General features: G+C 58.1%; 1 protein-coding gene across 1 annotated transcript; it reads right to left on the bottom strand.

Moving 5' to 3' along the window:
* Positions 1-1,940: 1,940 nt before the first annotated feature.
* NINJ1 (ninjurin 1) lies at positions 1,941-15,709 on the bottom strand. Its single transcript, XM_007969775.3, has 4 exons — positions 15,543-15,709; positions 7,657-7,885; positions 6,173-6,336; positions 1,941-2,670 (listed from the first exon to the last, which is right to left on the bottom strand). Exons 1-3 carry the CDS (start codon positions 15,615-15,617, stop codon positions 6,182-6,184), a joined length of 459 nt encoding a protein of 152 aa, XP_007967966.3. The 5' UTR covers positions 15,618-15,709; the 3' UTR covers positions 1,941-2,670; positions 6,173-6,181.
* Between the last annotated feature and the right edge of the window lie 10,239 nt (positions 15,710-25,948).

The raw sequence follows: 25,948 nt of genomic DNA, 5'->3' as shown, positions 1-25,948 counted from the left end.
CCCTGGACTTGGGCTGGACTCAGACACCAGCTCCAGAAGGAGAGTCCACCTGGCTGCACTGTCTCTGGCAACATGGACAGTGACTCTAGCCCAGGGCACCAAAGCATAAACTGCAATGGGGCCAAGACAGTGATCAGGGAGGGGTGGCATCAGACTGGTCAGGAAGGCCTCCGGAGCAACCTTAGAGCTAAGCCCCGGCCAGCCGATGGGGGCCTGGAAGGATGCTCTTCGGGGGGCAGCAGCACAGGCTGAGGACTGAGATGGGAACCCTAGAAGTCAGGGTCAGAGCTGGTGGAGTGGTTGGTGAATGAGCCTGGGAGTTGGTGGGCGGGGAGGTTGGGGGCAGCCAGCATGGGTGTCTGAGTAGGTGAGGCCACCTTGGCATGGGGACCGCAGGGGGTCAGGGTGCACATATCCAACTGGGGATGGCCCAGGGCCCAGCACAGCCATCTGGGTTCGCCCCTCCCCCTCGGTCCTGGTGAACTTCCTTTCCTGGCCAAAGGAGGAGCTAAGACGTGTTGGCCAACATCCGGCTGCTTGTGTGTGAGGCCAGGCACACAGGGGGCCTTCTCTCCTGTGACCGCCAGCCAGCCCACACGGCAGGCCGCGGCCAAAGCAGGGACCGAGTGCTGGGCGGCATGCATCTGAGTCAGCTCTGGCCACACAACCTGTGGCCAACGCCACATCGCCTCCTCTCAGGACACATTTCGCACCCACCATATACCTTCGCAGCTTCCTTTTCCACTCAGCACATCTCAGAACCCATTCCCGTATCAACTGCTTTTCAAACCCTCTATGGGACAAACACAAAAGTGGAGAGAGCAGTGCCACGAGCTCAGCTTCTCGGCATCCACACAGTCCACCTACTCAGTAGTTGCTGCTGTTTTCCCCGGGAGTGCTTTCAAGCAGAGCCCAGGTTAGACCCCTTCACTCAGGAGTGCTTCTGCTTTCCGTCACTTCAGCAATGGGGCTGTGCAGACCCGATGTCAGCCCAGACACAGGACTGCAGGGTGGGGGCCGCTCATCCATCCGAGGAACCGGGAGCTGGAGCCACCCCAAGTCATGGGGCCCAGCCCAGATGGGGACAGAAGAAAAGCGATGAGGAAGTAAGTGGGGGCCTTGGCAGTGCTGGAGGCCTCGCCCCTCCCCTGTGCCCCTGGAAGGCTGCTTGGAGGAGGAAAGGGCAGAGGCTGGCAGGAGATGCTCAGGTACCACAGCGGGGACACAGAGGCAGTGTGGGATGGAGGATGGGGCAGGCTGGCCCTCCTCCCACCTCAGGCCACCAGATGCTCCGCGTCCCGGGAGATGAGGGACTGGGGCTGGGGCTGGGAGGGCCAGTGGGGAGAACAGAATGGGTAGTGGGGGGTTGGGGAAGGACAGGGGACCAAGGAGAAGAGAGTGAAGCGCCAGACACTGGTGGCCCGGGAGCCAGATTTCCACTGGGTGAGGGGTCCTGTGGGGCAGGTGGGCCCTGAGAATGCAGGGCCTGGTCCCAGCACTCTCAGGAGCTGGCTCCCAGCTCTCCTCTGCCCAGAGAATGTCCCCGCTGACCACAGGCATCACTGGACACCACTGTGGGGAAGCAGCAACTTCAAACTTGGCAGAGAGACGCAGGGGCAGGACCTCAAGGCCTGTCAGCGGGCGGCCAGGAAACAGTGCTGGAAACGTGTGAGGGGCAACACGCCGCTGCTCCACACCTGACCCTGCCTGGGTCAGAAGTCACCAGGGGCTGCTGATGCAGTGACCTCAGACTTCCACCTCTGTGCCTCCAAACCTCACCCTGGGAGATGTCAGGAGCCAAAGAGCTCCCCAAGCCAAGATTCTGGAGAAGGCGGCCCTGGCCAGAACTGTGTGCTCCTGACGCCCCTGCAGGATAGCTGGAGAGGGGACGGGGAGGTCAAGGCCGGTCCAGCCCTGGGAACAGGGAGATGGCACATGGAGCCTGACAAAGAGCATGGGCTTTATTGGTCATTCATGATTAGAAAAGTGGGCGCTGGGACCCCCGTGGAGGGGGCTGGGCTCTGCCTGGTCACTGCTGGTGCGGGGTATATACAGGGTCTATGGCCCTCACAGGCCTGGCTGGCTCCCTCTTGATGGCCACCAAGCCCAGGCACTTGAGACCAGAGCCAGTGACCATTAGTAGGGCCAAAGGCAGTTCTGGCTGTGCAGGGTCCCTGGGTTAGGAAGTGGATAGAGGCTGGGGTCACCATGGCAACCCGGACAGGGCCCATGCGAGGTGGGGACGCTGGTGCTTCACGAGATGGAGAAACATCTCCTTGTCCTTCTGGAATGTCCTAAGACAGAGGCTGGCCCTGGTCCCTCATCCAGCCCATCCACGGACCTGCTGTGTGTCCTTGGGTGGGTCGAGATCGTTCTCTGGGCACAGGTCTCTGTGGCTATCCAGTTCTGACCCTCTGGGCTATTGTGGCCAGCCCCATGTGCCAGGAGGAAGCTGCCTCCTGGGAACAGCCGCCGAGAGACAAGAGTGGCCTCCTGCATGGTGCTTGGTCGCACTCAGAGCAAGGGCTGGAACGGGGACATGGTGCAGATGAGGCCGGCCTGGGCTTTGGCAGTCTGGGGAGTGCCACGTGCAGGGAGGTGGACACCTCACAGGTACGGCAGCTCCTGGGGTCGGGCGGCTGAGTTGCAGGGCAGGCAGCATCCAGGGTCCTGAAAAGGAGCGAGAGGAGAGGCTCTGAGCCTGGAAGGAGCGAGAGGAGAGGCTCTGAGCCTGGAAGGAGGGAGGTAAGAGGGTCTGAGCCTGGGAAGGAGGGAGAGGAGAGGGTCTGGGCCTGGAAGGAGGGAGAGGAGAGGGTCTGAGCCTGGGAAGGAGGGAGAGGAGAGGGTCTGGGCCTGGAAGGAGGGAGAGGAGCCTGGGAAGGAGGGAGAGGAGAGGGTCTGGGCCTGGAAGGAGGGAGAGGAGAGGGTCTGGGCCTGGAAGGAGGGAGAGGAGAGGGTCTGAGCCTGGGAAGGAGGGAGAAGAGAGGGTCTGGGCCTGGGAAGGAGGGAGAGGAGAGGGTCTGGGCCTGGAAGGAGGGAGAGGAGCCTGGGAAGGAGGGAGAAGAGAGGGTCTGGGCCTGGAAGGAGGGAGAGGAGCCTAGGAAGAAGAGAGAGGAGAGGGTCTGGGCCTGGAAGGAGGGAGAGGAGTCTGGGAAGGAGGGAGAAGAGAGGGTCTGGGCCTGGAAGGAGGGAGAGGAGAGGGTCTGGGCCTGGAAGGAGGGAGAGGAGAGGGTCTGAGCCTGGGAAGGAGGGAGAAGAGAGGGTCTGGGCCTGGGAAGGAGGGAGAGGAGAGGGTCTGGGCCTGGAAGGAGGGAGAGGAGCCTGGGAAGGAGGGAGAAGAGAGGGTCTGGGCCTGGAAGGAGGGAGAGGAGCCTGGGAAGAAGAGAGAGGAGAGGGTCTGGGCCTGGAAGGAGGGAGAGGAGTCTGGGAAGGAGGGAGAAGAGAGGGTCTGGGCCTGGAAGGAGGGAGAGGAGCCTGGGAAGGAGAGAGAGGAGAGGGTCTGGGCCTGGAAGGAGGGAGAGGAGTCTGGGAAGGAGGGAGAAGAGAGGGTCTGGGCCTGGAAGGAGGGAGAGGAGCCTGGGAAGGAGAGAGAGGAGAGGGTCTGGGCCTGGAAGGAGGGAGAGGAGTCTGGGAAGGAGGGAGAAGAGAGGGTCTGGGCCTGGAAGGAGAGAGAGGAGAGGGTCTGGGCCTGGAAGGAGAGAGAGAAGAGGGTCTGGGCCTGGAAGGAGGGAGAGGAGCCTGGGAAGGAGGGAGAGGAGAGGGTCTGAGTCTGGGAAGGAGGGAGAAGAGAGGGTCTGGGCCTGGAAGGAGGGAGAAGAGAAGCTCTGAGCCAGGCTGTGACCAGCCCCAAGTGTCGGCGCCATTTGGACACCCGAACTCAGGAAGGAGAAGAGACTGATTCTGACATGAGAGGTGTCAAAGTACTCCATGCCTCAGTTTCCCCTCTGAAAATGGAATGAATATAGCATGGCCAGGTTACTGCCAGGACTTAAAGGCCTGGCCCACCATGGGGTCTGGGGCTGGGCAGCTGTGACCATAGCCACCCACAAAGCCTGAGACCTCTCTGGCTGCTCCAGGCAGGACACACAGCAGCTTTGGCCTCCGAGCCTCTGAGGACAGCCCTAAGGTCCACTGCTGGGTCCCCACCTGGCCCACAGGCCCAGCACCCTCTTCCCGGCAGGCAGATAACTGATATTTGGGAGAGTTAGGGACTGCATTCAGCACACACAGCAGGTGGTTAATAAAGGGCCTGGCCACATGCCCCAAGCCAGGGAACAGCTGACATCTAGGTGTTCTGGAAGGGGACAAATACAAACTGGAGGCAGCATCTGAACAGTGACTCGGACCCCACTGGGGCCGCTCACATCCGGGCCCTTTCAGAAAGGTGACTTCAGAATCCACGGCCGGGACACTGGGGCTGGTGTGACCCCACTGGGGGAATGGCCATGGGTGTGGTAGGGGAGCATCGGTCACCACGAGCCGCGGCCACTCCTAGCTGGCCCCTGTGTGGGGAGGGGCGAGGCCGGGTGGATGTGGGGCGTTCCCAACCCAGCTGCTGGCCCCAGCACCCCACCTCTTCCTCCACTACGCCCTCTTGGGGAATTTTTTTTTTTTTTTTTTTCCGAGACAGAGTTTTGCATTGTCGCCCGGGCTGGAGTGCAATGGCGTGATCTTGGCTCACCGCAACCTCCACCTCCCAGGGTTGAGCAATTTTCCTGCCTCATCCTCCAAAGTAGCTGGGATGACAGGCAGGCGCCATCACGCCCGGCTAATCTTGTATTTTTAGTAGAGATGGGTTTTCTCCATGTTGGTCAGGCTGGTCTCAAGCTCCTGACCTCAGGTGATCCGCTCGCCTCAGTCTCCCAAAGTGCTGGGATTCCAGGTGTGAGCCACCGCACCCGGCCTGGGGAAATTTTTATATATCCTTGACACACAGGCGCTCTGTCCCAAGCACACTGCTCCTGTCCACTCTGCCGTGGGCCACCACTGGTGGAGAGATGGCCACCTGCCAGGAGTGCCCGCCCCTCCCTTGGCAACTCACCTCCACCTCTGCTACAAACCGGAGGGGCGACCCCTAGGCCCGAGGTTGCAGGGACTGTGGTGTGTGGCCCTGGCCTGGCTGCATCCTAGGCCTTCCTGTGGGTCCTGCTCCTAGGCTGTGTCACTGGGCAGACGCTCACCCCTCTGAGCAAGGACACAGGGAGAGGCTGTGTGTGGTGTGGGAAGTCTTCCTACACTGGGTACCTCGTCCTGTGGGGACAGCCTCCATCTGCATCCCGCACACAACCAGGCTCCAGCCTAGGGCAGGCAGCGAACAGACTCTGTGAGGCCCGGCACGGGGCAGACTTTAACAGTCACAGGGGCTCATGTGACAAGATCCTGAATCCCACTGTCCTGGTCAGACTGGCACAGTGGGGTGGGCATGTCAGGCAGGCGGTCATACCAGGGCCCCTTTTTCTCAGATGAGGGCTGGGAGGAAGCTTCACCTGCTAAGTGGAGCTGATAAGGGGTGCAGAGCCCCTGACTTATCAAGAGAAGCCAGAAATCTCTGGGTTTTGGGTGTTTTTTGGAAAGAATCTTACTGTCGCTCAGGCTGGAGTGCAGGAGTATGATCTTAGCTCACTGCAACCTCTGCCTTCTGGGTTCAAGCGATTCTCCTGCCTCAGCCTCCTGAGTAGCTGGGACTACAGGGATGTGCCACCACACTCGGCTACTTTTTGTATTTTTAGTAGAGACGGGGTTTCACCCTGTTGGCAAGGCTGGTCTCGAACTCCTGACCTCAAGTGATCTGCCCGCCTCAGCCTCCCAAAGTGCTGGGATTACAGGTGTAAGCCACAGCACCTGACCCAGAAATCTTTTTTTTTTTTTTCAGACAGATGTTCTGAATACATAGAAATCTTATGTTTAAGTGAGTTCTCCAGGATGTTCAAGTGGTGGCTCTTACACACATTACATCTAAACATTGTGACCACAGGACCCCAGGTGGCCAGCACCAGTGGCAAGGGTGGCCTCAAGACAGTGGCCAGGCATTGGCCTTGTAGGTGTGGACAAGGATGCCCATAGCCTAGGAAGGTGTCCAAGGCTGGCCAGCCAGGGACTCTCCACACCGCAAGAGCCTCCGACAGCGAGCAACCCCAGGACTGCAGGCCTCGCGCCCCATCTCCCGGCTCACCTGGGTGCCCTATTGCTGGGGCGCCATGTCCATCAAGGGCTTCTGGACCCCGAAGGCCGTGATGAAGATGTTGACTACCACGATGATGAACACCAGGCCCGTGGCCAGGTTGTTGAGGAAGTCCAGCTTGGCGTGCTTGGCCGGGTTGTTAAGGTCGTACTTGACTGTGGGTGAGAGAGGAGTGGATGGTGCCAAGGGCAGCCCAGATGCAGCACCCCAGCCTGGGACAGTGGAAGGGGACCCACCCCAGTGGTCAAGCTGTCCTGGGACATTACAGGGCCCTCAATCGCATTTATGATCAGTTTTGTCGCCCAGAGAAAAATACATGTTTTGCTGAAACACTGACAACAGCACCCCTGGCTTGGGCAGCCCCTCAGTCTACGACCCCACCTTCTGTAGCCCCCGCACTTTCCTTATAGGAATTGAAGCTATGGACGTCAACCAAAGGCCAGGTTTGGGCAAATGCACTGGGCCCTTTGCGGGCCTTAATCTAGTGATTCTTGCCACAAACTGCAGTTCTATTATGATGCCTGTTTTATAGGTGAGGCCTGGGAGGTTCAGCCACTTGCCCAAGGTCATGCAGTCACGAGGAGGACCCTGGGCCCAGGAGGTGAGGACTGGCATGGCTGAGGCTATCTCATGGCATGAGTCAACAAGAACCCAGTGAAACACCTGCCCTAATGCCCACAGGCCAGGCCCTGACCCCACTCTGTGCTCTTTCAAAATGCAGGGTGGAGCCAGGCACGGTGGTTCATACCTGTAATCCCAGCACTTTGGGAGGCTGAGACAGAAGGATCACATGAGCCCAGGAGTTTGAGACCAGCCTGGGCAGCATAGCAAGACCCCATATCTAACAAAAACAAAAAAAATTAGCCGGCATGGTGGCACATAGCTGTGGTCCAGGCTACCTGGGAGGCTGAGGCAGAAGGCTCGCTTGAGCGTGGGAGGTTAAGACTGCAGTGAGCCATGATCAAGACAGAGAAAGACCGGTTTCAAAAACAAAGCAAGGCCGAGCGTGGTGACTCACGCCTGTAATCCCAGTATTTTGGGAGACTGAGGCTGTTGGATCACTTGAGCTCAAAATTTCGACCGGGCAACATGGCGTAACCTCATCTCTACAAAAAATACAAAAATCAGCCGGGCATGGTGGTGAGCGCCTGTAATCCCAGTTACTTTGGGGGCTGAGGTGGGAGGATCACTTGAGCCCAGGAGATGGAGTTTGCAGTGAGCCGAGACTGTGCCGCTGCATTCCAGCCTGGGTGACTGTTTCAAAACACAAAACAAAACGAAACAAAAACCAAAGTGGAGGCCATGGGTGGGGGTGGGGTACCACTTCCTGGACTGCATGTCTGGGTGATGAGGGCCACGGACTCGGCAGCTCCTTGAGAGCCAAGTGTGCAAGGTGGTGGGCACCTGTCCCAGGGGGTGTGAGCAGATGCCAGCAAGGCAAGCAGGTGGCCCGGCTGCCCCACCCAGGGACCTACCGAGGAAGATGAGCAGCACCCCCACGCCAATCTGCAGTGCGAGGGAGATGGAGATGAGGACCACCAGGGGCACATAGAAGGCGAAGCTGGGGCCCTGTTCCACGACGGCCTTCAGCTGGGACGCGTTGGCCATCAGCAGCGCGATGTCCAGCATGCTCTCGGCTGCGCTCTTCTTGTTGGCATAATGGTTCACATTGATGGGCCCGTGCCTCCAGCCCCAGCGGGCAGGCTGCGGGGAGGGGGATGGTCAGCAAGGAGGGTGGGGGAGGGGCAAGGGCTGCGCCTGAGTTGGGCTCTGGGGGTCGCTGGGCCCTGCAGGTGAGGGCTTCCCTTGCCCCCACCCCGGTAAGTGCTCAGTCAGAAGTGCTTATTACCCTAAGGAGAGGCTGCGAGAATGTGCTCGGTCTTTACAAAACCTCCCCTAGGAATACAGTCCTGGAGAGAACGGAAATGACATAGCAACCCTAGTACATGCACTCTGGTTTTCCACTGGAAAGCGTTGCCGGATCCTTGCCCTCCTGCCATAGGCGCGGCTGCTCCTCCCTGCCTGCCCCTACCCATCTGTGCCCTTGGCCTCCTCTCCCCCCGCCTCAGAGTCTGAGCTCCTGATGCCAGGAAAGGAAGTGACGTGTGGGTGGTGGACAGATCTGTGCACGCTGGCCCAGGCAAGAAACGAGTCTTCCTGGGCCGGACCTAAGGGCTGAGATCGCCCCTGCCACCTCCCAACCTCCCAGACTTGGGGCCCGACAGGCCACTCAGCCTCCAGGCCTCAGCACAGGCCTTGCAGAACTATCTGGCCATTAGCAGCAAGCCCTCACTGAGGTGGGCCACCCAGAGCCGGGCCGCCACACAGTAGAGGCTCATCAGATGCCTTGGCATACGACATACAGTGGAGCTTAGCTTCCACATTACTTCTCAGAGTAATCAAATGGAAATGCGAGTTCTGATGGAATCCTCTCTGCCTTAGGGGCCGATCTGGGAGGGGCCCCCTACAGTTCTCTTGGAGCCCCCAGTGCCTTTCCCTGTTGCCAGATACTCTCAAGCTCCAAGGCCCCACACAGAGGCCGCTGCTTCCAGGAAGCCTCCCAGGACTTCCCCTGGCAGGACATGGCCCTCTCTCCTGCCACAGGAAGGTCCTATCTAGCACTGGCCCTTCGTTCCAAGGCAGCCCAGTATCCAACTTCCTCTTTCTCTGGAGCAAGAGTCTGCCCCTCTCAAGCTGCCCTGGTGGGGGCCCCTCTTCAGTCACTCAGGACAAACCTGCCACCCCCTTGGCCCAGCCCTTTGTCCGCAGGCACCCCTGAGCTGCCAGACCCTGGACCACAGCCTCCCAGGACTGGTCACCTGCTTGGAGGCAGCTGTGAGAACCCACTGCTGGCAGCCAACCTCCTGGGGCCTGCTCTGGGAGATACTGTTTCCAGACTCATGAAAGATGCAGGCCGGGAGGCCGGGGTGCCGCAGGGCCACAGGGAGGGGCGGACACGGGCATCCATCCAGGCCTTGACTTTCTGCAGGCTGGAAGCATGCACAATGAAAAATACATGAGGCAGCCAATACAGAACCAGCAGAGGCCAGGGGCCTCGATTTCATGCTGTGCGTTTTCAGTTTCATCTGAAATTATGTACCCAGGAGGAAGAGACAGTGGGCGTCAGGGGACACCGGCGGGCTCTGCTGCTTACACCTGGGCCTGGGCATTCCAACAACCTGCCTTCAGCATCAGCCGCTCTCTAAGTAGCAAGTTCACGTGGACACGGGTGTGCAGAGGGACAGCCGCCTTTACCTGGGCCAGCCAGCAGCCCTGTCCCTGGGGCCCTGGTGTGCTCTCGGGTCACTCCATGCATATCCCGAAGCCACTGTGGGGTCTCTACTTCGCCTCTCCCACGCTGGGCCTGACGCTGCACTCCCTGGGATTCCCCCAGGCCCCAGCACAGGCAGGGCACACGCCGACTGGAAGGCTGTGCTCCTCTCCCATTCTACAGACCAGCAGATTGCAGCTCGGAGGAGGTTTGCCCAGAGCCACCTCCCAGGACTGTGTGTCCCTGTCCCACCATGATCCACTTAGGGGCTTCCTTCCAGGCTGCCCAGGGTCTGGGTGAGGACGGCCCAGACGTAAAGGCCTGTGCCTGGCACTGAGTTCGTCTCCAGCTCTGTTCCCTGTGCCTGGCACTGAGTTCATCTCCAGCTCTGCTCCCTGTGCCTGGCACTGAGTTCGTCTCCAGCTCTGCTCTTTCGAAGCCGTCCAGCGGGTCACACCCCATCACACGTGTGCTCTGTGAGGTGCAGTGTCGAGGGGGCTGCTGGCCACAGTGGGCATGTGCTCCTGTTTCACAAACCTCAAGTGCCAAAGTGCCTTCCTTCAAGGCCACCCTAATGCTCATCCGGGTCTCCATCCCAGGGCTTGTGCTGGGAGAAGGCGGCCAAGTATAGACCTTGTGAGGATTTCCACCTTCCAGGGGCATCTACACAAATATGTGCATGTTCCTAGTCACACAGGCACAGAAACACACATCCCCCAGAAAGACACACATAGACACGTGAGACACACAGGTGCACACAATGCAGCACACACAAATACACATGCACATACATATACAAACTACACACACACATACATAAACAGACACACATGCCCAGGCTAACTGTGTTGGCCTCTGGGCAGGAGGAATAATTCCCTTTTTTCTGAGCTCTGCAGAGCCGTTTAAATATTTCATAGCCATGCTGTCACGAGGAACACTCAGATCCATTAAAAAGGATCGTCCGCGCAGAGCCCCCAGCTCCCGAAGCCTCAGCTCTCAGCACCCCCAGCCACGGGGAGCCTGTGCCCCTGCTGTCCTCATGCCCACTTAAGGTGGGTAAACTGAGGCCCAGCAAAGGCGGTTCCTTACCCAAAGCCACATAGCAAGTGAGGGCTTGGTTAGGATTTCAACCCAGGCACCGGGACTCAGGAGCTCTGGTAGCTGATGCCATTGTCCCCTTAGGGGTTGAGCTCTCAGGGGCTCCCTGCTTCAGGCTCCAGCTGTGTAACTTCAGGACAACTAGCCCCACTTTGTGCCTCAGTCTCCCATGTGTACCAAGAGGCTGTGGAGCAGATGCCCCGGGATGGCCTCCAAGCCCTGAGTGGCCAGCAAATGCCCTGACCACACACCCCTGCTGGTGAAGGGCACTTCCAGCCCATCCGGCCATCTGCTTCCTGTCCAACCTGCAGCTAAGGAAGCTTCTGCATGCAGGTCAAGCCCTGGCTCACCACAGCCCAGCCCGTGGCCCTGACACAAGCCCCCCCCCTCCGTTGGCCTCAGTCTCCCACTCAGTGTATCTAGGGTTGCACCTGGGAAGCTCCCACTCACCAAGGGAGAGGCTGTGTTCCTCTCCATTCTACAGACCAGCAGACTGCAGCGCGGAGGAGGTTTGCCCACAGCCACCTCCCAGGACTGTGTGTCCCAAAGCATAGGGCTGCCCCAGGATACAGCGTAGCTGGCAACCACCGCGGGTAGCAGGCCACATTGGGAGCGTCATGTGGAGGGGAGGGCGGCAGGGCCGGTCTGCTTCCCTGTCCCTAACCTCGGTGCTCTGCGCCTTGGAGCCCCGGAGCTGACCACCGCACAGGAAGGTCCCAGGGAGGACGACCCCACTCTCCCCCAGTCCTGGGCACTTGCCTGTATGTTGGGATGGGCCTTAGGGTGGCCGGGGGACCCAGCTACCACACGTGAGGGAGCCCTGTGGTCCTGACCGGCCAGCAGGAGCTGCCAGGAGCTGAGCCCTGCCGAGACCTGTGCCCATGGCTTGGACAGGGCAGGGAATAAACACCCTGGTTAATATATTCCCAGGGCCAGCGGGACTTCCCCAGAACCTCAGCAGCACCCGGGGCCTGGGGCCAGGCCAGATATTTTTCCTCTGAAAGTTAGGAAGGAGGCTTGGTGAGGAGGTCAGCTCTGTGCAGGGGCGTGGCTGGCTCTTCGTGCAACCTTCTGTGGACAGTCAGCCTCCCCATTGCAGGCTGCACGTGTTGGGGCTGGGCCGCACGGCGGGTCCCAGGGCCACTGCAGTGAGCATCCTCGGCTCAGGCAGGAGGGGCTGGCACAGAAGTGGGATATGAACCAGGCTTGCTGCATCCACGGGCCTGGCTCTGGCCATAGCATAATGGGTGCTCCGGCTCACCCAGGGCTTGGAAGGGCAGAGACAGGGTCGGGGGCTGTGGGTCCACAAATGTGGTGATGCGTATCATCCACCCCTTCCAAGGGCCTGTGAGAAGCAGGGCTGGAAGCTGCCACAGCACCTCCTCTACCTCCCCAGTCCCGCCTCAACACTGACTGCTCTATGCCTCAGTTTCCTCATCTGTAAAATGGGTAGACAAGGATGTGGAGGCGACTGAATGGGATGGTCTCAGAGGCCCCGTAGCTGGTGGAGCACATGGCAGTAGGTGGCAGGGCTGTTCTTCCTTGATGCCTGGCTCTCACTGTTTTGAAAGACTGCCTCCCCAACCAACTCCACTGACTCAAAAGCAGCTGAACAGGTTCACATAACAGTCACACGGCAAAGAAAGGACAGCCTGGGGCACAGGCTCTCCTGTGCTGAGCAGGACCCAGCAGGATAACAGGGATGAGGTGCCTGCCCTGGGTGCCTGGGGGGTCCTAGTCTAGGCCTCGGCTGCTCACAGCCTGTCCTGCTCACCGGCCCTAACCTTGGACTCAGCAGGCATTGGCAGACGGTGGGGGGACCTGAGACTCAGGCAACCCCTCTTCTCCCCTACCATGTGCTAGGACCTGCCTGGGGCCTCCGGCATCCCTTGTCTGACCCACCAGTAGGGGCATGAGCTGCTGTGCCCATTCCCCAGATGCCACACAGATAGGCGGGGACTGGCACTGGAGCCCTGCACCGTCTCCTACCGGCCAGCCCAGGAAGCAGGCCCCGAGAGGGTCTCCCAGCTCCACGTCTGTGTTCCTGGCAGGAAATCCCCAGCAAGAGAGCAGGAAGTGCTGGGAGGCGGGGTCCCCACCGCAGCTGGGCCAAGCAGACCCACTTCCCGTAGACTCAGCACTGACCAGGAGTGGCCCTGAGACCATGTTAGGATTGCCTTTCAGAACTTGGCCCAGACCCTGCCAGCCTTAGGATCTGCCAGGAAAGCAGAAATGCGAAAAAGAGCAAACCTCCCCCTGGGCAGCTGAGGCCATGCACGGCCCAGACGGCAGGTGTACCGGGCACAGCTACCTGTGTCCGAAGACCATGCCTCTCGGCCCAGATGTGGCCCCAGGAACCTTCAACCTGCGGGTCGTGAGGGTCAGGAAGGTGTGGCTGGCACCAGATGGCCGTGTCCCAACCCCATCCCCACCACCTCCCTGCCTTGAGACGCCCTGGGGATAACAGATTCAGGCCATTTTCACATTGAAATTGTTGTTTACTGTTCCTTCTGCTGACAGCCACAGCGAGCTGACTCAATCCCTGGACACTGATGGGGGCCCTCACATGAAGGGCCACAGGGGCACAGGGCACACGGGGCGGGGGAGACCTGAGAGCTTCCCACGGCCGTGGCCCAACAGAGCCCACCCAGGCCGGAGTTCCACGTGTGGCTCCTCCCTGAGCCTCGGCCACCCTGGGAGGTGAGCAGTTGTGCCCCATTTTACAGAAAAGGAAACTGAGACTCTCCTTGGGACCCACGCTGGGCAAAGCACTGCCCTCTCCAAACCACGGCCAGAGGTCACCACTGGGAGAGGGTCTCCATGGCAGGCAGAAGTAAGGATGAGGGCGCTGAGTGCTGGCCTGGCTCTAAGCACTTCATGTACATCAGCCACTGAGTCCTCACCACCCTCTGCGGCAGGCACTGCAATCACGCCCATTTCACAGATGAGAAACTGAGGCACAGAGTGCTGACATGATGTGCCCAAGAAACGGAGAAGCAAGGTCTTGAGGGTGGGAAGAGGAACAGGTGTGTTGGCTGGTCCTGGGCCTCCAGGCTCGGTGAGTAGAGCGGCCCTGGAAGTTTTTACCCTTCAAGGGGAAATGTGCTCATCCTCACACTGGCTCATAGCCCTTCCACAGCTCCCTGGACACCAGACTGTGATCAGGCCTGCAAGGCCCCTCCCATCAGCCTGGCTTCCCATCCCCCCACCTCCTACCCAGCCCTCATGTGCTTTGTGGTCCAGCCTCTGAGCCTTTGCTCCTGCTGTTCCCTCTGCCTAGATGCCCTTCCACACATCTCAGAGAGCCAGATCTGCCCACCTGTCTTCCCCACCCTCCAGGGCTCAGCGCCAATGTCCCCACCTCCACAGAAAGCCTTCCCTGACCACCATGCCCTGCCCCCCACAATGGGCCACCAGCCCCTAGGGCACCCCATGCTTTGCCTTGGCCTCTCCTGCCCTGTCTGGGTTGGGCTGCTCTCCAACCGCAGCGTGGTGGGGCGGGGCTGTGTTTCCCTCCCTCTGGTGCCCAGAGCCAAGACAGTGATCCGGGAACAAATCCAACCCAATCTCCTCTGGGCCTGAGATGCACCATCTCAGGAGGCACAGCCCATCCTGCCGCCCGCAGAGGTGAGCAGAGACTGCTCTGAGTGGAGGGCACTGCCCAGGCAAGGTCAAGGGTGGGGGAGCAGTAGTATCCCTCCCTTTCCAAGGTGCTTCCAAGTCACTGCCCTGTTTACTACCTGACTTGCTTTCCCCACTTCCCTGAAGGCAGGTGGGAGCCTCTGTTCTGTCTTTGTTAAGACCATGTCTAAAAGGCCCAGCGAGGTGCGGCAACTTCCCAGGGACACACAGCCAGAGGAGCCCCCTGCCTATTGCTCCAAAGTGCTCACATATTGGGGTAGGGGCAGGTCCCTGGGGTCCTGCACACCAGTCAAGTCCTGCAGTGCGACGGCTCTTCTCAGCCCTCAGTTTCCTCATCTCTAACCTAGCGACAAGTGTCCATGCAGCCCCAGGGCCATCCTATCCCAGGGCTCATGAGGCCCCACCTCCCTGAACATGGGCTGTCCCCACAGCACGGCCTAGGACTGTCCACCAGCAAGCGGGCAGAGCATCTTTGCCCCCGTCGGGTCCACGCCACGGAGAGGCCTGGAAAAACCCACAGGCTGCTGTTCCCTGCCCCCATCCCTGGGGGGTTGGAAAAGGAAAGAATGTCCAAAGTAAACAAGTCAACAGAGGGCCATGCCAGGACCTTGCAACGAACACAAGGTGCTCAGTAAGTGCTGAGTCCTGGGATGAAGAATTCTGAAGCAAGACCATTGCCAGGGCCTGCCCCTGCCCACAGTCCTCCTAGGCCGGACAGGGCAAGCTCTGGAGGGCCTGTGGGGACATACACTGAAGGTTGTGTGACGTTTCTATTTCTCAAGGTAGGTAAGTGGAATAGGGACCACAGCGGGCCCCAAGTTCCCCCAGCAAGGCACGCATCAGATTGTGTAGTCAGCGTGGGGTGACGTAAGTGTCTGCATGCCGCTGGTCTGGAGCCCAGAGGCTGTGACTCCTCTCCGCCCACCCCCGGGCAAAGTGCGCTGAGGAGCCGGCGCGGCTAGACTGAAGTTAGAGGGGGCCGCGCGGGAGTCGGGGGAGGTCGGGAAAGCCGGGCGCCGGCAGTCCTCAGCCCGAGGAGCTGCGCCCAGGCCCGCTCCGCCGCGCAGCCAAACGCGGGCGCTGCTCAGTAGGGCTGGGGACGCCAGCCAGCCCAGCGCCCCCACGCCCCTACATCCCGCCCACTTGCCGGGGGTGGCTGGAACTCCCGTGGGCATCGTTCTGACCCTGATGGGGCAGGAGGGACTTGGCCTGGAGCGGGACGTCCCCCTCCACTCTGCAGTGCGAACGCGGCGCGCACTCGGCCGGGCGCCCACAGGTGCCCGGGGAGCCGCGGCGCCCGGAAAGGACAGGGCCGGGCAAGATCACGCAGCGGTGGGAGGAAGGTCTTACCGAGGCGTCCGGGGAGCCGGGTGTGCCCGGCGGCAGGCCGCCGTTGAGCTCGTACTCCTCGGTCCCCGAGTCCATGGTGCGGCCGCCCAGGCCGCCAGGATCCGGGCCTGAGCGCGCCCGAGCCTCAACCTCAGGCTCCAGCTGCGTGCCCGCCCCCGGCCCGCCCCCGGCCCGCCCCGCGGCGAGCCGCTGCCCCAGACTCCGCCTCCACCCAGGGCGGAACCGGGTCTAGAGGCCGTCCGCTGAGAGCGAGCGGTTCGGGGCGACTGAAACGTCTCCAGCCTGAGATGCTCCCGCGGGACCCCCCATGGGAGGGGGCGCGACGCCGATGGCCCCAGAGGACCCTGCGCGGCGTCTTGCTTCGAACTTCCGTCGCGGACACTTTTAATACACAAAATGAGGCCAAGAACAGACCTTTCCCTGGCCACCAGGCAAACTGCATGAAAGCGAGCGGGCGTTGCCGCTGGCGCCCACGTTGGGTTTTTCCCAGGCGGGGTTCGCTCTGGGAACCGCAGATCGTTCCAGCACAGCGCCTACTGCGCCCCTAGTAACAGCGTCAGAGTCCGGGGTTCCCCTGACTGCGGGTCACGCTGGCATGCAGCTTCCCACTCCCTGACCTTAGGCTTTCTTGCTGGGAAATGGGGGTTATGAGGGCACAGACTCCTGAAGGGGCTGGGGGAGGCACAAAGGGCATGAAGGTGCGCTGGGTCTCAGCCCGTCCCGCATGATGGAGCCGTTTCTGCGTCCGGGGACTAGAGGGAGGCTGACTTGCCCTAGGGTGGCACTCTGTGCCCAGGCCAGTCACCAGGGGCTGGGCAAAGTGTGTTGGACCTTCCAGCCCTTGGTTCAATCGGCCCTTTTTTCCCCAGGACGTGCTGGTAAGCCTCTTCCAGGCTGGAAAGCCAGGTGAGATGCAGAGGACATTATTTCCCCTGGTGGCACTGGGCTGCAGGAGCTTGGGGTGAAGGCTGGGATGCTGTGTCCTATCAGAGGAACCTGCCCCCGATAATTCAACGTTATTTCACGTAGGTTCCTTTCTATTTTCCTAGGTGTCGGCCAGTCTGAAAAATAAAGGGAAAGAGTACAAAAGAGAGAAATTTTAAAGCTGGGTGCCGGGGGCGGCATCACATGTTGGCAGGTTCCATGATGCCCCCCAAGCTGCAAAATCAGCAAGTTTTTATTAGTGATTTTCAAAAGGGGAGGGAGTGTACGAATAGAGTGTAGGTCACAGAGATCACAAATATCACAAGGCAAATGGAGGCAGGGCGAGATCACAGGATGGGGCAAAATTAAAATTGCTAATGAAGTTTAGGGCACGCATTGTCATTGATAACATCTTATCAGGAGACAGGGTTTGAGAGCAGACAACTGGTCTGACCAAAATTTACTAGGTGGGAATTTCCTGGTCCTAATAGGCCTGGGAGTACTATGGAAGACCAGGGCTTATTTCTTCCCTTATCTGCAACCGTAAAAGACATTCCCAGAGTGGCCATTTTAGAGACCTACCCCTAGGAACACATTCTCTTTCTCAGGGCTGTTCCTTGCTTAGAAAAAGAATTCAGCGATATTTCGCCTATTTGCTTTTGAAAGAAGAGAAATATGGCTCTGTTCCTCCCGGCTCTCAGGCAGCCAGACCTAATGGTTATCTCCCTTGTTCCCTAAACATCGCTGTTGTCCTGTTCTTTTTTCAAGGTGCCCAGATTTCATATTGTTCAAACAATTTGTGCAGTTAACGCAATCATCACAGGGTCCTGAGGTGACATACATCCTCAGCTTATGAAGATGGGATTAAGAGATTAAAGTATTTAAAGACAGGCGTAGGAAATCACAAGAGTATTGATTGGGGAAGTGATAAATGTGCATGAAATCTTCACAATTTATGTTCAGAGACTGCAGTAAAGACAGCCGTAAGAAATTATAAAAGTATTAATTTGGGGAACTAATAAATGTGCATGAAATCTTCACAATTTATGATCTTCTGCCATGGCTTCAGCCAGTCCCTCTGTTTGGGGTCCCTGACTTCCCGCAACAGTGTCTTTTACTTCTGGCCTTGGCCTCACTCCCAGATCCCACTGCTTCATAGCCCCCCACCCCTCCAGGACCCACCCAAGGCGTGCATTCTCTCACTGTGTCTGCTGGTGCCTCCACTAAAGCCTCCAAAACAGTGAGTGGACCCTTGACCCCCCAACCTCCCTGGGGAGGTCAGATGGGGGTCACCCTGCCAGGACTCTACATCCCAGAACTGCCACCAGTAGTTATGTGGGCTCAGGCAGGTGGCTTAACCTCTCTGCATCAGCTTCCCTTTTGGTGCTATTAGCATTAAAGGAGGAGACCACCCCTCATACTGTCTTATGCCCAATTTCTGCCTCCAAAGAAAGAAAAAGTAAAAACTAAAAGGCAGAAATGAAATCCACAGGCAGACAGCCTGGCACTGCCCTGGGCCTGGTAGTTAAAGATTGACCCCAGACCTAATAGGTTCTGTTATCTATAGATTACAGACATTGTATAGAAACGCACTGTGAAAATCCCTATCCGGTTGTGTTCCCATCTAATTACTGGTGCATGCAGCCCCCAGTCACGTACCCACTGCTGGCTCAATCAATCACGACCCTCTCATGTGCACCCCCTTAGAGTTGTGAGCCCTTTTGCTCACTTGGGGAGCTGGGCTCTTGAGACAGGAGTCTTGCCGATGCCCCCGGCCGAATAAACCCCCTTCCTTCTTTAACTCAGTGTCTGAGGAGTTTTGTCTGCGGCTCGTCCTGCTATAGCATAAGGCTGGGGTTTGGTCAAGGCCATGTGAGCGTGATCCCTTCTCCCTGCCTGTAAAGAAACAAGAGCAGAGAGAGGTTAGGTAGCAGTGTGCAAGATCACTATGCAAATCCTCAGGGCAGCCTGGAGCCCAGCCCAGTCTAGAGTTTCTTCCTGTAAGTGGAAGCCTGCTCCTGTGGCACCGATGGGGTCCGACAATGAACAAGAGGCACACAGACAGCTGCGTCAGTTCTTGTTTTACTGTCAGCCCTGGAAAGTGGGCATCCCCCCCAATCTGACAGGGGAGGAAACTGAGGCACAGTTGGGGAGAGCCCAGGAGGGAGCCCTCAGCACCGGAGCCCCTCCTCAGAACTCCTGAGGAGGCTGTGCTGTCCTGTAGGCCACAGCTTGCCTGCACTGTCCCCTGCCTCACTGGACGTTCCCTAAGGTGAGGTCTGCTCAGCCCTCAGGCTGCACGGGTGGCCACCCAGCCAGCATTGGAACCCAGTGCCTGCCTCACCTGTGTGGGACTCCCATTCTCCCCCTGACCCATGCCTCACCCCTGCTGGGGGAGGGGGTGAGATTTGTAAGTGGGGAAAATGCAAGTCACCATGAGCAACTTTTCAGAAAAAAAGGATCTTCCACTCCACCCTGTCCAGGCCTTGCTCCTGACGCGGGCACATCCGTGCCACCTGTGGCAGGAGGTGGGCTGGGGGCATCACAGTGCCCAGAACCCTGGTCAGATGCCAAACGGGTCTCCACCTGTTGTATGATTGAAGTGGTTGCTTGGCCTCTGTTTCTCCATCTGTTCATTTCTCAGCACTGTGCCCACCGGGGGTTGACAGCATGTGAGGGCCACCCTGGGAGGCCAGAGGAGTTCATCCTGACCACAGCATCGTCAGCATTCGGCAGCATGGCCACCCTATTTCCAGAAGGGCAGAGGAAGGAAGGCCAGCTCAGACCCCAGGCTCCGTCTGACCAGGCCTCCAGCGGGACAGGAGGTAGGAGTGTATGGGCATGGGCAGGGCAGCAGGATTGCGCTTGTCTGGCTCCTCCCAACGGGGGTCATCCCTTGAAGGAGGAGCTGTTGTTGGCCCACTTCACAGCAGAGAAACTGAGGCTCAGGCTGTCACTGCCCCAGCTCTGCCTCAGAGGGGATCTGCAGGACAGGGTCTGGCATGATGACCCACAATGGGGATGGTTGCTGTTGTTCTCGCATAATCATGATACTGTTGGCACACCTGAGTGTTCACCAGCAGTTGGAAATCCAGCACCATCCACACAAAAATGTGTCTCGTGGCTCAAAACTGTAATCCCAGCACTTTGGGAGGCCGAGACAGGTGGATCATGAGGTCAGGAGATCGAGACCATCCTGGCTAACGTGGTGAAACCCTGTCTCTACTAAAAACTACAAAAACTAGCCGGGTGCGGTGGTGGACGCCTGTAGTCCCAGCTACTCGGGGGGCTGAGGCAGGAGAGTGGCATAAACCCAGTAGGCGGAGCTTGCAGTGAGCTGAGATCCGGCCACTGTACTCCAGCCTAGGGGACAGAGCGAGACTCCGTCTCAAAAAAAAAAAAAAAAAAAAAAGTATCTCATAGTATGGGACAAATTCCTATTCTGGGGATAGTACTGGCCCATGAGGGCTCAATTCCTGAAGGGGCAGGAGGTGGGGGACCACAGAGAAAATACGGCACACCCAGAAAGGGCCCTGCGAATGAGCCTTGAGACCTTGGAAGGCCAAGGGCGGGTGGAGAGGCCCTGAGGTGGGAGTGGGTGGTGGGAGCGGTTGGTGGGAGGGGTTGGTGGGCGGAGACCCTATCCTGAGAGTATTCCTTCCTTCGGGCCATGCGGCAGCTCCTGCAGTGTGCTTCACCATTCCCGCTGTTTTTTGTTTGTTTGTTTATTTGTTTGTTTTTGTTGTTGTTTGTTTTTTTAGATGGAATCCCGCTCTGTCACCAGGCTGGAATGCAGTGGTGCAATCTTGGCTCACTGCAACGTCCACCTTGCAGGTTCAAGCCATCCTCCTGCCTCAGTCTCCTGAGTAGCTGGGACTACGGGTGTGGCACCACCACACCTGGCTAATTTTTGTATTTTTAGTAGAGTCGGAGTTTCACCATGTTGGCCAGGCTGATCTCAAACTCCTGACCTCAGGTGATCCGCCCACCTCGGCCTCCTAAGTTGCTGGGATTACAGGTGTGAGCCACCATGCCCGGCCCCATTCCCACCTTCTAAGAGGAAGCCAGGAGGGTCACAGCGCCAGTGACATTGGGAAATCAGCCTCAGGGTTTGTAAACCTCTGTGCTGGCCGTCCGACCCTCTCCCAGCCTCAGTTTCCTCAGCTCCTGGGGCTGCTGGGAGGACGTGTGGGTGTCAGGGCTCGGGCAGGCTACAGCGCTGGAGTTCCCGGAGTTCCCGTGTCTGCTCCGTCATCCTCATTTGCGTTTGTAGTGTCTGTTTTCCCCACTGTGCTCAATGCTGTTTACCCAACTGTTCTCTGCTGGATCCAACCCAGGACAAGTCTTAAAGGCACAGTGTCCCCCGTGTCCCCTCCATCTACCTTTTTTTTTTTTTTTTGAGCTGGAGTCTCGCTCTATTGCTCAGGCTGGAGTGCAGTGGCGTGATCTCAGCTCACTGCAACCTCTGCCTGCCAGGTTCAATGATTCTCTTGCCTCACCCTCCCGAGTAGCTGGGACTACAGGCACGTGCCACCACACCCAGCTAATTTTTTGTATTTTTAGCAGAGACGGGGTTTCACCATGTTTGGCCAGGATGGTCTCCATCTCCTGACCTCGTGATCTGCCCTCCTCAGCCTTCCAAAGTCCTCGGATTACAGGTGTGAGCCACTGCACCCGGCCCATCCACCTACTTTCAAGTTCTCCTGGAGACCATGAGTGCATGAGCTGTCCAAGACCAGTTTCTAGATGCTGCTCCTGAGCTGAGGGACACGTCCCCATGAGAGACACAGAGGAGGGCTGTGGCTGGGAGGAGCGGGCCGGCAGGTGCTCCGGCAGAGCAGGCCCATGTGTGTGGGTGGGTGTGCACAGACAAACACTGTATATGCACGAGGGCCCCAGGCCTCTGCGGAGCAGCCCACAGGGTATTTCAGGATGCCTCTCTGGTGCCCAGGGAGGCGTGGTGCATCCCTCTCCCCCATCAAAGACTGGCGGATTCTTCTGGGGCTGGTGTTGAGTTCAGATCTGCCCCTTCTGGCTTGGGGTGCGCTTCCTCATATGTAAAGTGGGTATATGGCAAGATGGCATGTGAGGACCATGGAGGCGTCACCTCAGCCCACTCCTCACAGTGCCACCTCAAGCAGGTGACTCCATCCCGCTGACCAAGAACGAGACCCCAGTGGGGCAGAGGACAGGCACACCAGAGGCCTGGATCTCCCACTCACCCACTGTCCTAGCAGCTGGGACTGAGCACGGTCTGAGCGCCCCCACCGCCTGCTGTGGGGAGTACAGTCGTGTCTCTCAGACCTGGATAACATGTGGTGAAAGCACTAAGCTGTTGAAAGGTCAGTGGGTCAGATGGACCATGTTTTCACCCACAGAAAGCCTTCAGAAGCAGCCAGCCCGGGCTGCCTCCACCTCGGAGAGGCTTGCAGGCCGGGATGCCATTTCCACATCAGCAAGGGAGAAAGCGAGTTTGGTAAGGTGGCATGGCATGCCCGAGGCGACCCAGTTCTGCATGCCCGCCTGCCCGCCTGCACATGCTCTTGCTAACGTGAGCGGGACAAGGACGGGGCTGGTAGTTGGCCCAGGGCAGTGGCAACTCCCTGGAAAACTGTGGTATTGCCAGCACCAGGCGTGGCCTGTCCACTCCCCACCCACCTGAGGGAGCCGTTACCTGGCATCAGGATGGGCCCAGAGTCTGCATTGCTATCAGGCGGTCCCCAGGGACCACAGCTCCCACCAGGTCAGCAGACAGAGCAGGGAGGTAAGGGAGGCGGGAGGGTGGCATAGCCACCCCATTTCCAGAACGACAGAGGAAGGAAGCCCAGGCCTGTGAAGACTGGATGTGGCCATGCCATCATCCCCACACTAAAGACGGGATGGCGGAGACTCGGAGAGCCAAGGGACTCACCAAGGTCACCAGGCAGGGTTCAGTGGGAGGGGAGGCACAGCCAGGTCAAGGATGATAAGGGGCTAGGTGACAGGAGATGAGCACCACGCAGGTATGGTAGCCTGTCATGCTGTCCACCACAGAGGAGCAATGTGTTCAGGCTGCACAGCGAGGCACAGCTGGCCCTAGAAGGCCACATAACAGCAGAAACAAAGTGGATGTCCACCACAAGGGAGTAGCTAAGTGGATAATGGCCATCTGCATTCGGGAGTGGGATGCTTCGTCTACAGAGCAAGCAAGGCCAGGCCAGGAGATGTGGAGGGGTCCAGCTGCACTGTGGGCAGAGAACAGGCAGGAGCAGGAGTCTGGCCCCACTTCCTCTGCTCCGCCCTGACACGCTGCTCTGTTCCTGCCTGTTTGTGCTTCCGTCTCTCCCACTGGGGCTCCCAGGGGCCAGGCTGGGGCTGATGCCACTTTGCATTTATGGACATCTGTGCCCAGCAAAGCTCTTGTCCCCAGCTGCCACAGCAAAGTGGCAGGGAGAGTAGTCATCCCCCACTATCTGTTCTCTTCTTCCCCCTCAGTCACAGGCTGCTGACTTTCAGCTGCACCAGTGGCTTCTCGGAATCAGAGCTTCATTTCCATCTCCCCTGCAGCTAGAGATACCCTTATGTACGTCTGGAAATGAAAGTGCGTGTGCAACATCAGGCAAGGGATCCTAAACAGAAGGGGTGTGCCATTCTTTATTACTTCCTCTGTCCTGCTGACTGGAAAGTGGATGTAATGGCTGGAGCTCCAATAGCCATGTTGGACCATGAGGAGACCTTGGCTGTGGGAGCCTCAAATAGTGGAGCCGAAGACAGAAATAACCTGCATCCACAAAGCCTGCAGCACAGGCCTCCCTGGGCTGCCCACTTCCAGACTTCTTAAGTGTAAGTAAGGAAAAAAAAAAAACCAAAAAAACACAAACAACTATCCTGTTCAGAGACTGCTGTAATTTAGTTTTTTTCTGATAGAGCTGATGTCAATCCCACTTTGGAAAAGTGAATTACATTATGTCACTGACCAGCTTAAATCTCCCTGAAGGCTCCCCGTGACCATCCTTACTCCTGGCCCCTGCATACTGAGCCCCCACATTGCCCGACCCCCTGCCCTCCCCTCGCCCGCTCCACACTGGCCATCCCCTTCTTTTGTTCTGTCGACTTTTCTCTACCTCAGGGTCTTTGTCCTCCCCATTTCCTCCACCTGAATATCCTGCGCCAGATCGCCACATGACTGGCTCCTTCCCATCGTCACCTGAGTGCAGAACACCTGTCTACACCTGGGTCAGTGCCGGCGCTTGTGTGTGTGTTGTTTGCCCTTCTCCCCGAAAGGCTAGCATCTCAGTGGCAGTGGACCTAGAGGGAGGGAAATCCACTTCAAAGCCCCCAGGTGCTGCTGACAGGCTGCCCACCACCCAGGTGGTTGCCCGGGGCATGGCCTGGCCACGTTCTCTTTATCCAGCCTCCAGGCGCAGTTCCCAGGCGTCCCTCTGTCCAGCCTGCTCAGCCCAGCCCATGCCCAGCAAACCACTAATGACAGGGGCCGCCCAGGCTTCTTATTCTTGGTCCTGACATCGACCGCTGACTCAGGCCACAAAGCCACGGGGCCAGAGAGCATGGGAGCAAGGATGGGCCTCTGGCGGGGCAGGTGGTCTGTGGTTTGGCGAACAGACATCCACCTGCGAATCAGATTCAGCGTGGGTACCTCCCCCTTCCTCTCCCAAGAGCCCAGGCCAAGCTCCGAGCTCCGAGCTCAGCCTCATCTGCTGGCCTTGGCCCATCCAGGGAGCCAGCTGGGCTGAAAGCCCAACCCTGGGGCTACAATTAGGTAACATCTCTTTAGTCAACTGGGTCTCAAAGCTCAGTGCCTGGCCCAGGGCTCAGTGCACAGCCATTAATGGGCCAATGTGAGCTCGTATCAGATGGTGGTGGGGCTACTGCACCCAGCCAGCAGGCCCCGTCTCTCCTGCCTCCTCTGCCGGGGACCAAAGTCCCCCTTCTCCAAGTCTGGGGCACCTCCTCCAATAAACTCCCAGATTCCCCTGAGGGCATCCTCTCTGCGCACACATGCCCCTCACTAGGTCCACTGGGGCCCACAGGCTTCCCCTTCCCACCCTCAGCCCCCTCCATGGACTCCCCATGCCCCAGGAAGTTCAGAGGGCTGAACAGTAGCTGTTTCCGTCCGTTAGCACCCAACAGCCTCCCACACATTTTCCCACCTGTCCCAGGCTGTTGGGGTGTCCAGAGCTATGAGTTATGGCTGTTTTCCTAAAAAATTTGAGGGCCGGGCACAGTGGCTCACACCTGTAATCCCAGCACTTTGGGAGGCTGAGGTAGGTGAATCACTTGAGGTCAGGAGTTGGAGACCAGCCTGGCCAACATGGCGAAACCCTGTCTCTATTAAAAACAAAAATTAGCTGGGCATACTGGTGAGTGCCTGTAATCCCAGCTACTTGGGAGGCTGAGGCAGGATAATCCCTTGAACCCGGGAGGCAGAGGTTGCAGTGAGCTGAGATTGCACCACTACACTCTAGCCTGGCGACAGAGTGAGGCTCCGTCTCAAAAAAAAAAAAATAAATAAAATAAATTAAAAAATTGAAAGAGTGATGACACCACCACCACTGAGAGGCTGAGTATGGAAATGTTACCAAAACACCAGGGTTCTGTCTAGGTCCAGCTTCTCACCGCGCACAAAGCTAGTCACTGAGACAAGTATTGCCAAGGAAGAGGCTTTAATCAGGTACTGCAACTGAGGAGATGGGAGCTCAGTCTCAAATCCATCTCCCTGACTGACTAGAACTAGGGGTCTACAGAGCAGGGAAAAAACGTAACAATGTGTAAGAAAACAGGAACTGGAGAAGGGCAAGAAAGGGTCATGGTGAATCGGGGTCAGGCATCTCATTGTCTGGTTGTGGTGATTTATTAAAAAAAAAAGAAACAAAAAAGGAAGGTGGGGGCAGTGGCTCACACCTGTAATCCCAGTACTTTAGGAGGCTGAGGCAGGTGGATCACTTGAAGTCAGGAGTTCGAGACCGGCCTGGACAACATGGCAAAACCCTGTCTGTACAAAAAAAATTAAAATGGGGCTGGGCATGGTGGCTCATGCCTGTAATCCCAGCACTTTGGGAGGCCGAGGTGGGCAGATTACCTGAGGTCAGGAGTTTGAAACCAGCCTGACCAACATGGAGAAACCCCATCTGTACTAAAAATACAAAATTAGCCAGGTGTGATGGCAGGCGCCTGTAGTCCCAGCTACTTGGGAGGTTGAGGCAGTAAAATCGCTTGAACCTGGGAGGCAGAGGTTGCAGTAAGCCAAGAACTCACCATCACACTCCAGCCTGGGCAACAAAGGGAGATTCCATCTCAAGGAGAAAAAAAAAAAAAAATATATATATATATATATATATATATATATATATGTATAGAAGAGAAAAGAAAGCCCATCTGTAAGGCTGTTGGGTGGGTCTCAATAGCAGTCGCTGCTGAGCGCACTGTAGCCCAGGTGTGGTGTGCATGATCTCATTATGGGGTTGTGTCTTTTCTACAGATGG

The sequence above is a fragment of the Chlorocebus sabaeus genome, chromosome 12 (genome assembly GCF_047675955.1).
Source record: "Chlorocebus sabaeus isolate Y175 chromosome 12, mChlSab1.0.hap1, whole genome shotgun sequence".
Taxonomy (NCBI): Eukaryota; Metazoa; Chordata; class Mammalia; order Primates; family Cercopithecidae; genus Chlorocebus; species Chlorocebus sabaeus.
Note: the sequence above shows the minus strand (reverse complement) of the source record. Positions and strands in the feature narration are given on the sequence as shown.

Bases quoted from the DNA above. Each gene is read 5' to 3' on its own strand.
- NINJ1 (XM_007969775.3), bottom strand. From the start codon at position 15,617: ATGGACTCGGGGACCGAGGAGTACGAGCTCAACGGCGGCCTGCCGCCG. The intron at 7,886-15,542 runs GTAAGACCTTCC...CCCTCCCCGCAG, and splicing joins CCGGCTCCCCGGACGCCTCG to CCTGCCCGCTGGGGCTGGAG. The intron at 6,337-7,656 runs GTAGGTCCCTGG...TCTCACCCACAG, and splicing joins GGTGCTGCTCATCTTCCTCG to TCAAGTACGACCTTAACAAC.